This window comes from Ailuropoda melanoleuca, chromosome 5 (assembly GCF_002007445.2).
Source record: "Ailuropoda melanoleuca isolate Jingjing chromosome 5, ASM200744v2, whole genome shotgun sequence".
In the NCBI taxonomy this organism is placed as follows: Eukaryota; Metazoa; Chordata; class Mammalia; order Carnivora; family Ursidae; genus Ailuropoda; species Ailuropoda melanoleuca.
In genome coordinates this window covers 129085254-129100744 of record NC_048222.1, presented here as the reverse complement: position 1 = coordinate 129100744, position 15491 = coordinate 129085254, and the positions used below count along the sequence as shown (strand labels likewise).

General features: G+C 34.0%; 1 protein-coding gene across 6 annotated transcripts in view; it reads left to right on the top strand.

The window, feature by feature from the left end:
* KIAA1109 (KIAA1109 ortholog) overlaps nt 1-15491 on the top strand; it is a 193467-nt gene that overhangs the window by 96653 nt on the left and 81323 nt on the right. For all 6 annotated transcript variants that reach the window (XM_034661658.1, XM_034661659.1, XM_034661660.1 and 3 more), the window contains 10 exons: nt 1627-1824; nt 2529-2740; nt 5477-5628; nt 6049-6199; nt 6370-6522; nt 8393-8633; nt 9791-9933; nt 12375-12594; nt 13057-13215; nt 14911-15086. In XM_034661658.1, the coding sequence (XP_034517549.1) occupies nt 1627-1824; nt 2529-2740; nt 5477-5628; nt 6049-6199; nt 6370-6522; nt 8393-8633; nt 9791-9933; nt 12375-12594; nt 13057-13215; nt 14911-15086 (1805 nt within the window). The remainder of the gene's footprint in view (nt 1-1626; nt 1825-2528; nt 2741-5476; nt 5629-6048; nt 6200-6369; nt 6523-8392; nt 8634-9790; nt 9934-12374; nt 12595-13056; nt 13216-14910; nt 15087-15491) is intronic.

Sequence of the window (15491 nt, the reverse complement as noted above, 5' to 3'; positions counted from 1 at the left end):
CTATGCTAAAATCTACATGTGGAACAGGTGACCAATCCTGAATGAACAAATGATTACCTTGAATTTGCTCATTGTATCCTGTAGGCTCTGAAGATTCCATGATTCTTGTCTGTATTCTGGGTCTGTATAACTGTTGTGGCTTTCTCAAAACTTATTTTACCATCCTTGTGTTTGAGAGCAAAGCATTTGACTTGAGGATTCCAAATAAAGAGACTTTTCTTGGCTACCTGAGATCTATCGTCCTAAAGCTGGTATAAAATACAGTGGCTTCAATGTAAAAAGACTTTTCTTAGCTCTGTAGTTTGCACTGGTAACCAGTTTGTACTTGCAAAATGAGCATAAGAAGTAACTAAATAGAATTTTGAAAGGCACACTATGCAGAAAAAAGTCATCAAAGACAAAACATTGTATAAAAATGCAGGGAAATATGTAATTGTCTTTGCTTATATGTTCATAAGCTGTCTGTGAAAGGATTCTCAATAATCTAATGACGTTTGTTACCTATAGGGAGAGGAAGTGGATTCCTGGGTGTGGTGTCAGAGGCTTTTCATTGTATACCTTTCACACATTTTGGATCTTTGATCTATGCAAGTGTATTACTTAATCAAAAAGTTCAAATAAAATTTAAGTTTAATCCTCACCTTATATCATACATCAGAATAAGTTCATGGAATTAAAGGCAAATATAAAAAATAAATAATGAGAAAATCATAGAAAAATGTAAGTGAATATTTACTCTCTGATCAGGAAGATTTTTTAATCATAAATGTGAAATATAGTATTTTCATATGATGGTGTATTATATAACTATTAAAATAATATCTTTGAAGAATTTTTAATGCCCTCAGGAAATTATCATGGTTTACTGTTTCTTGAAATATGGGAACCAAAGCTGGTTTGTTTGTAAAATAATCTCTAAAAAGCTAGAAGGAAATTTAATTTGAATGTAAACAAGTTATCTCTGGGTGGTAAATTTACATTTTTTTAAATTTTTTTTTTTTTTTGCTTTTCTGTATTTATTAGCTGAAATCAGAGAAAGAAATGAAAAAAAGTAAATAAAATACAAACTTTTCAGACATGCAGGATGTTAGTTTCCATATCGCATATTGTAAGTGGTGGAATTATGGCAATGTGTGCTATGAATTGTAATTATATAAAATGTGTTAGCATAAAGCAATCCTTTAGTAAAAGCTATAATTTTCCTATTTTCTAATGTTTTTCCTGTAGCTGGGTAATTAATTAAAATGATTTTTTATTTTGTAAGATGATGAGAAAGTATTTACAAATAGTTTACTATGAAGCTGAATTATTCAGGAGCTTTTTTTACTTTAGATTTTTAGAGTACCCTATAATCTTTCAGAAATGAATTCATTCTGCCTCTGAGCAATTATTTCTTAATTTTGGAATCTTTTTTTCTCCCTTTTATGTCAGTGTGATTCTGGCGCTTTTTAAATTGTTGGACATTAGGCATTATTTTAGAAATTCGTTGCTTCATTTACCTTTCTTTTTGACAGAGTATTAAGTTATCTTTTTAAGACAGACACTGTGCCAAATGTTTACTTTCTCTTTTTTTTTAAATACAAACCTGTCTTTAAAAATGGTCATTTTCTTCTCTTTCGATAATAGATATTGGTACCTGTGCCATCACTGCTATTCCTTTTGAGAAGTCCAAAGTTTTATTTACTCTTGAAGAGTTGGATGAGTTTACTTTTGTGGATGAAACTGATCAGCAAGCTGTTCCAGATGTAACTCGAATAGGTCCCAGCCAAGAAAAATGGGGGTGGATAATGTTTGAATGTGGACTTGAAAATTTAACCATAAAAGGTAAGCATTTTTTTTTTCATTTCTGCTTAAGTGAGGGATGAATTGGCCCCATGTTGCTGAAACGTTTTGAATAATTGTGACTTTGAATAACCTGAATCAGCATATTTAAACAGAAAGTTGGGACCTGGGATTATTTACCAGGGTGGTTGCTCCATCCCAGTTGTGTGTGAGTGGGACTTTCCCTTCAATGTGTGATTCAAAACTAACAGAGCATATAGACATACAAAACATCACTGCCTGAACAAAAACATCTGTGGTTCAGAAAAAAAATTTTGAATAAAATATAGAGCCACCCAGCTTTTGAAAGTTTGTGTCTTTGGAAACTGGATTTTTGATTAGTAGAGCTTTGCAGGATGAAAATACTGTAAATCCTTTATTCAGTGAGACAGACTGACTTACAGTTGTATAACTTACAGTTATATACAGTTTTCTTTTACATTATTAATATATTAAAAAAGGAAGGCTGAGGTATATATAATATGACTTTTAGGTTTAGTCATATATATATAATAGTAATTGAGTATGTCTATGATTCTTTACCTGATAGTCCATTCTTACATAACTTTCATTGATAAGGGCCAAGTTTTGATGAGAAAAAAAGATCTTTATGAATTTTTATTTTTATTTTTTATCTTTATGGGTACCGTGAGTACAGTTTTGAGGTACCCACTATTTTTAATAAATATATTCTTTCATTCTTATAGGAGGAAGACAGTCTGGTGCTGTTTTATATAATACTTTTGGAATTATGGGTAAAGCTAGTATCACAGAAAGAGGTGGAGTGCTGACATCCAACAATTCTTCTGATTCTCCAACTGGCAGTGGCTATAATACTGATGTCTCTGATGATAATCTTCCTTGTGATCGAATAAGCCCTTCTTCAGACTTAAATGGAAATTCTGTTTCAGATGAACAAGTTGGTGAATTTTTAATGATAATAGTGCTTTGAAAAAAAACAAAACTGCATACACAGTTCAAAGTTAATTTCTGGAATATATTTGCTTCTTTCAATATTTGGAATTTTACTTAAATTGTGGTCAAGATATTTTGGTAATTATGCTATTACTAGAATATAATTTTTGAAGCATAGGTACCATACCATAGATATATTTATATCTATCATGGTACCTTGCTTTAACACCTTGCTCATATTGGGCACTTAATGATATTTGTTGAATTAATTAATAGAATTTCAGAAAAGTAGGCATTGTTTTGATGTTGTTTCAAGGAATATAGCAGAATTCATGTAAATACTTAGTTTTGTCACTGGTAGTATTTCATGTAAGTTCTAGATGTTTTTGTCAATATTCACCCATTTCAGCTAGAGTCCTGAAGGATACCTTATATGCAACTCATTTATTATCTTTATTATGGTAGAATGTCATGATGATTAATAATAGCAATAATAAGAATATTCAAAATTCTAGATTACGGAAGAGTTGTACCACTAACTGATGGGTGCAAGTTTTTTCCTCTTCAAAGTTTCTTTGTCTATAATAGTATTATAGGGATACTGATCTTCTAGACTTGTGAGGGTTGAAGGAGATAATACATCTGAAAGGCTTACCTCAGTGTCTAGCACATAGTAAGAATTTGGTAAATGTTATTTTTAAACACATACATACATACACTTCTGATCATTTGGAAATTAAACCAATTGAAGATCAGGAAAGAAACCAACTTTTAATTAAGAAATGTCGTGGATATCCATCATTCATTGGCATAATCACCTCTGAATTCCAGGTTTCTGGTAATTATTTTTTGAAATATTTATTTTTGTTTGATGCATAGTTCAAGAGCTTAATCACAATTTTCTTGTGAGGTCTTCGGATGTATTTGAGTGGTGGTTGGGGATTGGCACTTTAATTAAGGAAATTAAAAAATACAATAGCTACTCACCAAAAGAGCTGGGAAAAGCCCAGCGGTTGTTTCTTTCTCCTTCTATCCCACTGAAATGCTTGACAGAAACTCGGGTGTCTCCCTTGATCTCTCTGATCTTCCTGTCTTTCCTGAATGTCCCTTAATTTTGTAACATTGCTTTCCTTGGATTCTCTGACTTTTCCTGGTCCATGTCCTAATTCAGTTCTTTGTCCTTAAATGTGGGTGTTTCCTCCATGTTCTGTTCTTGGCTACTTTCTTTTCTTTTCTTTCTTTCATTTTTTTTTGCTGTATGTCCACACCCTGATTTATTTCATTTTGTCATTTTATAGTCCTGCTCCATAATTTGATGACACTAACTCTTTCCCATCAGTTATGCTTTTAGCACCAACATTTCAACTGAGGTCCAGAAGTGTATGCAGCGGCCTTTTAGCTATCATCATTTACACGTGCCATAGGTACCAAAAATTCAGTCAACCTAAGTCCAACTTTATTATTGCTTTGCTTCATATATTATTATAATTAGTTGCTTATTATCTATAAGCCCCCTTCTCTTTTTAAAATTTTGAGTTTTTAAAGACTGTCTTCTCTGTCTTTTGTATACGTTAGTGACTAGCTCACAGCTTTGTCTGAAACCCACAGGTCATATGTATTTGAGAATGCAGATTTTACCTCTAACAGAAAGGTAATATGGTGTGTGTTTTATATGTTATATAAACTCCTAGTGGAATCTGAGACAGCACTCCATCTTGAAATATTTAAATACTTTTGCAGCACAACATTCATAAAAATTCCAAGTGGAATAAATAGCCTCTCATCAAATTCAGGTCAGGTTTTAATGCCACATTTACACAAAAATATTTAGAGTTCTCAGAATGTTATGGGTTTAGAGCTGCAGATAAAGAATGTGGACTTACAGTTGGCATCTGCTAGCTTTGAAATTACTATTGCCTATAGTTCACATTGTTTTGTAGCACTTAGGAATCAAAGATATTTTGTGGATACTCTTCATTCCTTAATCATCCCACAAGAAAATGCCAGTCTTTTCTTCATCTTGACCAGTAATAGCTAAAAGTGAATTAGAGAGCTGTGAGGAGAGATAACAGGCAGTAGACTTTTTTGTTCGTTTCTTTAATATTATGCTTACCTCCCTGCATTCTAGAGTGGTGATTATACATTAAAAAAAAAAATACTATTTCTTAAGACTGATTCAGATTGCTAGTATAATAATATAACTAATAATTTTTTTATTGTAGAGTGTTATTTATTTGAACATGGACTACACTAGTATTTTTATGGCACTTTTTATTGGGAATTTGAAATATGTTGTTAAAATGGAATGGAAACCAGATCGTAGTAAGAAGCAGAAGACTGATTCTATCACTCATTCTCCTTAATAGTTGTATGACCTTGGACAAGTCACAAAACCTCTTTCTCTCACTTTCTTCATCTGGAAAAAATAATGCTTAAACATCCCTAAACAAATGTAACTGAATGACATGATCAGGAAAAACATTCAGTTCTAAGATCTGTGATTTATGGCTTACTACAACGCGCTGGTTTTTCAGACGGTGCTCCTTGGAGCTTCAAGGATCTATAGGTATTTCTCAGAATCAGGGTTAGGCTGAGCACGGTTTGTGTTACCTGTTCATATAAAGGTATCATCTGTAGAACTTGATTTGATGGGACGATTTTGTGCTTAAAACATTAACCTTGGCACTAGTGGTTTTAAGCAGCTATACATTATAAGGTTTTGGTTTTTTATTTTATGTAGGATGAAGGAGTTGAATCTGATGATTTGAAAAAAGATCTACCTCTAATGCCTCCACCTCCAGATTCATGTAGCATGAAGTTGACCATCAAGGAAATTTGGTTTAGTTTTGCAGCTCCCACCAATGTGAGATCTCCTACACATGCATTTTCTAGGTAAAAAGTTTTAAACATGTAATACTGTTCTTTGATTTTTCTTCATTTAAATAACATACAATTCTGTTTTTTAAATTACTCTTAGGATCTATCTAGCATTAGGGTTGCCACCTTCTTACCGTCTTTCTTCTGTAGACATTCTTATCTTGACTCTTTTTCTTTCCTGTTTTACTATTATGTCACCCTGCCATGAACTTCTTACCCTTACCTCTAATAGGTTTTAATATTTTTCCTTCTTTTCTATTATCTATTCTATCATTTTCTACTTATATGTTCATAATTTATCTGGTAGCTAAAATGAAAAGTAATTTTGCCTAAGTAAAATAGCCACTAAGTACAGTAAGTATGGGAGATTGTTTGAAATACAAATCTTGACACTTGTTTATATATATATAATTTTTTTTTTTTTAATTTTCAAAGGCAGCTGAACCTTTTAAGCACTGCAACTCCAGCTGTTGGTGCATGGCTTGTTCCCATCGATCAACTCAAATCATCCTTAAACAAATTAGAAACTGAGGGCACCCTAAGAATTTGTGCTGTTATGGGATGCATAATGACAGAAGCATTAGAGGTATGTCTAGCAACAATACAGGGTATCCTACCCCGTTTATTGTTGAACATAATCTCTAATTGTTCATCATTGTTGGAAAACATCAGACCTGCGAAGTTCTTGATTACTGGATATCTTCTATTTGCAGTTTCTTTGACACATCATTCTAAGTCTGTTGTTTCTGCTTTCAGAATAAAAGTGTACATTTTCCCTTAAGAAGTAAATACAACAGACTTACAAAAGTTGCCCGTTTTCTCCAAGAAAATCCTTCATGTTTACTGTGCAATATACTACATCACTACCTGCACCAGGCAAATTACTCCATCATTGATGATGCTACAATGGTGAGTTATTGAAACTATATGTTAGCTTTCAAGAAGCCTCTATTCTTGGGATGCCTGGGTGGCTTAGTTGGTTAAGTGTCCAACTCTTGGTTTCGGCTCAGATCATGATCTCAGGGTTGTGAGATCAAGCCCTGTATTGGGCTCCATGTGGAGTCTGCTTGGGAATTTTTCATCCTCCCTCTCTCTGTCCCTCCCTCTGCTCATGGTCACAATCTCTCTCTTTCTCTAAAATAAATAAATAAATCTTAAAAAAAGAAAGAAGAAGAAGCCCCTGTCCTTTTGAGGAGCCATTTATCGGCCTACAGGGTTTGAGATGCAGATGGGAAGTCCAAAGGAAAAATATGGTTAAAAATACAAGCTTATAGACAGCAGTGGGCTCAGATGAATGATTTGGGAATTGCCAACATGAAGGTGTTAGAAGCTGTGGATATGGATGAGACTTCTAGGAATGATGGTGTGTTGAGGGAGAAACTGGTCGAGAGTGGATATCTGAAGAACACCAAAATTAAAGTGGGGTGAAAAGAAGGTAGGTAGAGCTACACAGAATGCTGAGTAGGGAAAAAAAGAGGTAGGAGAATCAGGAAAAAATGTCTTAGAAGCCAAAGGTATAAAGAATTTCAAGCAAGAATCACCAGCATGAAATTTCATAGAAATGTTTACTAAGGGCTAATTAATGGTTGAGGGGAGAATATTTAATAATACAAAATGAATACAATATATGTCTGCCTCTAGAAAAGCACTATAGAAGATAACACTTCATCATTAGGGATTTAGAACTTGAGAATTTCTCTTCTTTCCAAGCTTTTGGTCAATAGAAAATATTTAAGGGGTTTAGCCAAATTAGGGATCAGTATGTATCAGTATTATTAATTGCCAAACTTCTGATAACCTCCAATAAGAGTAAATGGTGGATTTGAAAAAAGTACTTAGACCTGAGACTACTGTAGTGCTTTCTACTCCTATCCTGTGACATGAAGACTGGAGGTCCACAGTGCAAGGCTAACTTGCCTATCTAGTCATAGGCAGAGACTCAGAAACAGAGAGAATGGCAGGCATTTCCCATGGATGGATGCTCTGCTGAGATAAGCTTTTCATGTAAGAGGAAGAAACACAAGATGGCTCTTGAGTTTAAGAATGAAAGGACAGGCTTTAAGGAGCTGATGTTCCTCAAAAAGTGAATGAGGTGATTTCTGCTATTTAATAAATGGATCTCTTCAATTAGAGCCATTTCTCTTAACACAAGGAATATAGGAAAGGGGATGGAGAGGAATTGGATATTTTCCTTCTAGGCTAAGGCTCCAGTTGGAAAAATAGCCAAGCCAAATTTTCTTTCTTATAATCACCACGTGGAATAAAGTATATTCTAAATTATGTAATTGTTACTGATAATACATTTAACTTTCAAATCCATCTGTGTCCAGTTACAAATCCATCTGTGTCCAGCATTTAACCATAGTAATTTATTTTTTCTAATGTTAAAATAATGGTGGTTACCTAATCTTTGAAGGGTGTAATTTCATTTCCTCTTTGTTTAATGAATACTCTTGGTAGCTCAAAATACATTTGATTTCCTCACTGGAACAAAAAAGGTAAAGTGGATTGAATGCTTCTTAAGGAGAATCCCAATTTTGCACCCCATGTTTAGCCTCTTATTCACCTGGTACTGCATTGTTTATGACAGAAATATGCAATGTTGTGTTTAGAGATTGAGTTCTATTATCAGCTTTAAATACTCTCTTTTGTGACTTTGGACAAATTATAACACATAAATTCTAGTTTCTTCATCTCTAAATGGGGATTATAAGATTTAAATGAATAAATGTATGCAAAGCACTTTAAATAGTAACATTATTAATCATTGTTGTTACAGAGTGATGGACTTCCTGCTTTGGTAACTTTAAAGAAAGGTTTAGTTGCACTGGCAAGACAGTGGATGAAGTTTATTGTGGTGACACCAGCCTTTAAAGGAGTTAGCTTACACAGACCAGCTCAGCCACTGAAACCTCAATCAGCTGTGGACCATGAACATGAAGACGGACTTGGGCTAGACAATGGAGGTGGTCTTCAAAGTGACACCAGTGCTGATGGAGCAGAATTTGAATTTGATGCAGGTAATTTGTAAATATTTTAGTCAAATATTATACCTTGGTAACATATGTGATCATTTTAATCATTTGTGTCCCAGATTTGAAAACGTTATGGCATAATTATACAAGTATGACTTGTATTCGTCCAAATAAATGATAGTAATGTTGGAATCTTTATACTGACTTTTGGTTTTTACATTTAATTTCATGAAATATGGTAGACTTCTTCGAGGCTGTCTTGTACAATAACAGACATCTTTGCATAGCTAGAATATTTGAGTGAAGCATGTTAACTTTAACATTTACATTTGAAAAAAATAAAAGTCATATTTATATTTGTTCATCATCTTTCCTAAGCCACTTAAAGGAGTCTTTGAATTTTACCTGGTGCCTGGTTCATTCTGCATTTATGTAATGTTTAGAGTCATGCATTCATCCTATAATTCTGTCAGCATCATGCCTGTGCCAGAACACAGACAGTAAATATGCACTTCAGAAATATATGTGCACATTTTAATGCTTTTTCAGAGGTAAACTTTTGTTATCACAACATGTAATATTTAATAATATTGAATTATGATATTTTGGAAAAAAGTGTTAAAAGTACCATGAAAAAGGACAGTAGCCTTAAAATTAGAGCTTTCAAAACACTGATATATAACACTTTACCCAGGTTTTTTTTTAATCGTCTTTTAAAAAAAACTTTATACTTAAAAGTGAATATGCTATGAGGAAGGGCGCCTGGGTGGCTCAGTTGCTTAAGCATCCGACTCCTGATTCCAGCTCAGGTCCTATCTCAGGGTTGTAATATCAGGCCCCATGTTGGCTCCCTTCTAATTAGCTATCTTCAAATTCCTGGGTTAATCTGAAAGTTCTGTACTTTGAGCTTACTTGGTTTTTTTTCTCTCTAAACCTTTTGGCTGGGATGTGGAAGAACTGAATACAAGCTATTTGTTCTTTCTTGAGACTGAGCGAGAAGATTGGGGTTGAGAGAGCAAAAGAAAGACAAAAAATGATATTACAGCAGATTCCACAATTAATTTCAAGGAAATTTAATTAATTTACTTTATTTACTCAAGGAATATGTAAAGTTGAGCGTAGTTACACCATCAGGAACACTGGGGTTGATGTTTCAAGCAAATGATAATCTATAGCCCACTTACTCTTTTGAACTGTTTCAGCCACGGTCAGTGAACACACAATGCTACTAGAAGGAACAGCCAACCGTCCTCCACCTGGTAGCTCTGGACCTGTAACAGGAGCTGAGATAATGAGGAAACTTTCTAAAACTCATACGCATAGTGACTCTGCATTAAAAATAAAGGTACATTGTTGCTGTTCCTGTTTAGAGTAGACTTCCAGAGAAGACCTAAATTTCTGATATCTGAAATTCAAATACTAGATATTTAAATTTAAATATTCAAAGAGTATTTTATATTCAAGAATTATTAATTTAATAATTGAGTAATAATAAATACTTTGATGTTGAACATGAACATGATTAGCAACTTAATATGCAGTTTGAGTTAGGCTATTTTATGATTTTAATTACACTGTTTTAAGAAACTTAACCAGTGCTTGGTAAGACATGTATATACCAAGGTGGTTGAGTACCACCTTGGGAGCCAGAGAGCCTTGGTTTCAATTCTACCTCTGCCACTTAGTTGTTTTGTGACTGAACAAATTTTTAATTGTGCTATGTGTCAGTTTCCTTATCTGTAAGATGGAGATTACAGTAGTAACTTTTTCCACAATGTGGATGTTAAGAAATTAATGTTAGTACATGAAAAATGCCTAGAACGATACCTGGCACATAATAAGCATGTAAGTTATTTGTTGTTGTCATGGGTTATTTATGTTTTGTTAGTTTCCTTTGAGCAATGAAAATGACAATATTTTAACTTTGAAAGTTTGGGTATAGACTTACATTAATACTCAGAATCCATAAGGTAAATTACTAACAATTATACCATATTAACATATAAAATTTCTACACAGAAAAAATAATGTATTATAAGCAAAATAGAAAGACATATGACAAAGTGCTAATTTCCTCATATATAAAGATCTTTTTGTAATAACTAAGAAGAAAAACACAAATAGAAAATTGTTAATGGGCAGTTCACAGAGAAATACATACACAAATATGAAAATGTATCCTCTTATAATTAAAGAAATGTAAGTTAAAATTTCCATTTCCACCATTCAGATTGAAAACACTAATATATTTGAATGGTGTATGTTGGTAAAGATAAGGGAAAACAGACACTCTCATACAGTACTCGTAGGAGTGTAAATTGGCACAATTGGCAGTTTGTATCAAAATTTATTTATTATTTATTTATTTATTTACTTAAGATTTTATTTGTTTATTTGACAGAGACAGCCAGCAAGAGAGGGAACACAAGCAGGGGGAATGGGAGAGGAAGAAGCAGGCTCCTAGCGGAGGAGCCTGATGTGGGGCTCAATCCCAGAATGCTGGGATCACGCCCTAAGCCGAAGGCAGACGCTTAACGACTGTGCCACCCAGGCGCCCCATGTATCAAAATTTAAAATATTCTTTCACCCAGTATGTTCATGTCCAGGAATTCATTCTAAAGAAATGAGTGCTTATAAATGCTTAAAGACACATGTGCAATAATGTTCTTCACAACACTGTTTATAATAGGAAAATAATGGAAGGAACATAAATGACTAACCATTTGAGGACTAATAAACTAGTGTACCCTGATTCAGAGAGCATACCGTGAAGACTTCAGAAAGATGAAGTAGATCTCTAAGTGGATATGGAATGGTCACCAAAGTGCCTGTATTAAAGTAAAAACAAAATATAGGACAATATGTATCTGTGTGTTAAAAAAGGATAAATATGTACATGTGCTTATATAGTTATAAATTATTTAAGGAGGATAAGAAACAAGAGTACTTCTGGGGGAAGGGATCTAGTAGACTGGAGCTCAGGGGATATGATTTATTGAATTGTCTTTGTGCTTTTAAATTTTTATTCTATGTAAGTATTGCTCTTTTAATTAAAACATTCAATGATAGTTTAATATACATTTTTTTTAAAAGTTTGAACTATTAGGCTTATTCTTTTTCTATAGTATGGTTTGAAGCCAGGATACTTTTAAATTCTCAACTCCTTAATCAGTCTCAGATTTTTTTCCCGTTTGATGGTTTTTTCTAACCCCACAAACATTCCTTTGTTTATGGATTATAAAAGTCCTCCAGAAAATTGAATTGCAATGCTTTGTTTCAGATCTCTTTTTTTTAGGATCTTTCTGTCTGTATAGTCTTTTCTTGTGCTATTTTAAACGGATCTGAAATTCTAACCTTAGATGTGACAGAACAGTTAGAAATGGGCAATTCTGTAATTTTTTAATTTTCCTCAGGGAATTGCTGGAAATTGTTTTTGGCATATTAGAACTCTACAGAGAATCTCTTACAGATTTTCATTATCAGGGTACCAACGAGAGTAGTATAGTATTAAGAATTTTGGGATAGAAATCTTGCCACCAGACACACTCTTCAGATTTCAAAGGGAATTAATAATTCATTGTTAAAATAAGTGAATGATAATAAATGCTGTCCTTTGTATTGTACTGTAAAGTTTTAAAACATTTTTATGTACATTTGAGATTCACCACAATCCTAGTAGGCACAATCTGTTTTGGTGAATAGTAACTAGCAACAGTAATAGTAGTAGTAGTTTTTAGCAGTCATTTTTATATGCATAAAAAGGCCCCTGTTTTGTTTCTTTTGTAGGGTATTCACCCTTATCATTCTTTGAGCTATACCAGTGGAGACACTGCCACAGATTCTCCAGTGCATGTTGGACGTGCTGGGATGCCAGTTAAGGAGAGTCCAAGGAAGGAGAGCCTACTCAGCTACTTGACTGGAAGCTTCCCAAGCTTGCACAACCTCCTAGAAGGGACTCCTCAAAGAAGTAGTGCAGCTGTAAAAAGCAGCTCCCTAACGAGAACGGGTACATCCCTGGTTTTGACAATTACAAGTTTACTTCTATGTGAGAATTAAAAAAAAACCAAACAAACAGATAGGACTAAAGTTTATTTTGCTTTATACTTTGGTTGCATAACTAATCTATGTATTACACCTTATCTTTGAAAAAGTATTTTGGGAAACTGTTCCGTTTGTAACTTGGTGTTCATGCCCTTAGTTTGCATTTCTAAATTGCAGCATTTGATATTACTGTCAACCTAGTCATGGTATGGGATGATGTCTAAACCATCCAACAGTGAATTTCTTCTTGTTATATTAAAAATAAGTTGTTTATTAGTGCCTTAATAGCCAAATACCAATATCATGCAGTGAGTTTGAAAACATCTACAAAAGACAATTTAGTCTGACTTTTAAAAAATATTTACATAAATCACATTTTCTGCTTATTACATAAGTAACACTATACTCAATAAAATTTTATTTTCAGGAAATACAATGGCCACTGACATGCTATCTGAACATCCCTTGCTATCTGAGCCGTCATCTGTGAGTTTCTATAATTGGATGTCAAATGCTGTGGGTAATCGTGGAAGTGTGGTACAAGAATCTCCTGTAACAAAATCTGCACACAATAGTCTTCCATCAGGTATTGAGTTACCGTGTTATTTTGCTTAACTGCCTAAGGGACATATGTTAATTTTAACAAAATTCTGTTTTTCACAGAATCTCACATGTTTAATACTGTTTAGTTGAATTTCACCTATTTATGAAATGCCTTTGTTAAAACTGAATTGAGAGAATTGTAAGCAATCAGTTGGTGTTCTTGTGGAAAGACAAATATGTCAAATGTGAGATCATATATAATTTAAAGAGTTTAAAACGTCCAATTAATGTGGCCGGTTTAATTTTCAAAATACCAAAAGGAGGGGCGCCTGGGTGGCACAGCGGTTAAGCGTCTGCCTTCGGCTCAGGGCGTGATCCCGCGTTATGGGTTCGAGCCCCACGTCAGGCTCCTCTGCTATGAGCCTTTCTTCCTCTCCTACTCCCCCTGCTTGTGTTCCCTCTCTCGCTGGCTGTCTCTATCCTGTCAAATAAATAAATAAAATCTTTAAAAAAAAAAAATACCAAAAGGAGGTAAATGAAAAAATGCAAAGAATATGGCATAATGTACCTATGATACAGAAAATACTTTATTCAGGTTCCTCTGAGAAATAATAGCTAACATTCTTTTACTCTTAAAGTTACTTAAATAATTAAACCTAAAGGGGTACTAAGAGGAGAGAATAGAATAAGATTTTGCTTTTGAGGAGGAAATGAGAACAATTTATTAATTTTAAAAGAATACGTATAAAGAATGCTAGCAGGGAATTCACCAAGAAATGTTGGTGGCTATCTCCAGAAGCGTAAGTGGTGCCACACTTCATTTTCTATTTTTTCTTTTTTGGGGTACTTTTCCAAATTTATTAGATGCATGTATTGTAAAAAAAATTTTTTTTAAAGCATATGTGAAGTAGACTTTGATCTTAGGTACTGCAGGCAGCTGAAATTAATCCATGTAACAGCTATTTGCATTGCTAGCAAATTCTAGTCATATAAAAAATATGATACTATGAAATGTGGTTGATAAGTGACTACTCAGTCCTTTGTTTTGCTGGTATGTGGATCACTCTTGAGTCTGGAACTGATTCTAATTATGACTGCATTACAGTTCTTAGCATTGGCTCTTAGTTGAAGAAGATAGGAGAGTGTTTCTGCCAGCTTCAGCACTGTTCTAGCATTGTTCTCACTACTACACAGTTTAAATTTCGAGAAAACCAGAAAAGAACATTTCCTCTTTATCATGGATCCTTTGCCTGGGGAGTTAGAGGATAAAGGGAATACAGAGGAAAGAAATAGCACCATTTTACTTTTATTCTGCCTTGGGAAAGCATATTTGGGAAGAAATTTATATGTGGGACTCTTTGACATCTGTGGCTTTTGCCCTGCTGCTGTCTGTAACTCTGCTCCTCAGTGCAAAGCTGAGGGGATATCAGATGCTTTTCAAAGATCTTCCAGCCATAAAATTCTATATTTTGGACCTACTAGCTGTGTAATACAGACCTCATGCATGAGGATGACTGATATTTCCTCAAGTTTTAGTTTAATTTCATTTTTATTATTAAATCATGTCTGTAAAATGACCAAAAAGTGCTGGTGTGTTTTTTTTTTTTCGTTCATTCATTTTAAATGGTCTGGTAATACTGCTGTAATGTGGGCTTTGTAAGTTTCCTTTGCTGTGCCCTTTTATGTTGTTTTTATTTCCTCATAATACAGATTTTACTCTTGAACATTTACTCTGTAGGTGTTGCACCCAATCTTCCTACAATACCCTCAGCCTCAGATTTCAACACCGTCTTGTCTAGTGACCAGAATACTTTGGATGGAACACATTCTCAGCATAGCACTAGTCAGGATGATGTGGCAGGTGTAGAAGAAGCCAACCAAGGGTTTCCTGCTGTGCAGCTTGCTGATGCACAGGTAAGCCAGTCTGTTTTTCCATACTAATAGTAACCCCTCATTAGGTAATTCTTAGCAGTTGGAACCATCCAGTCTTATGCACCTTGGAATTCTAGTGAAAATCTTTTTTCTGTTCTTGTCTGTCTAAAGTCTTTGTGCAAAAATAGAGGAGCCTTTTAAAAGTACATGGGTTAATTACAAATGCAAATTTAGCATCTGTAGATATGCATTAAACAGAAGAGTGGTATATAGTTAGTTGTCTCTATAGTAACATTTTTGTTATGTGGAGATACAAATTGACTAAATAACATAACTAGAAAGCTAAATTTAATCCTGTCCTTTAGAAGGCTGTGGTAAGACTTTACTGAGTGAGCAGTTGGGAGGCCCTGAAGATTTTAGAGCAGAGGAATTAACTAGAACGATACA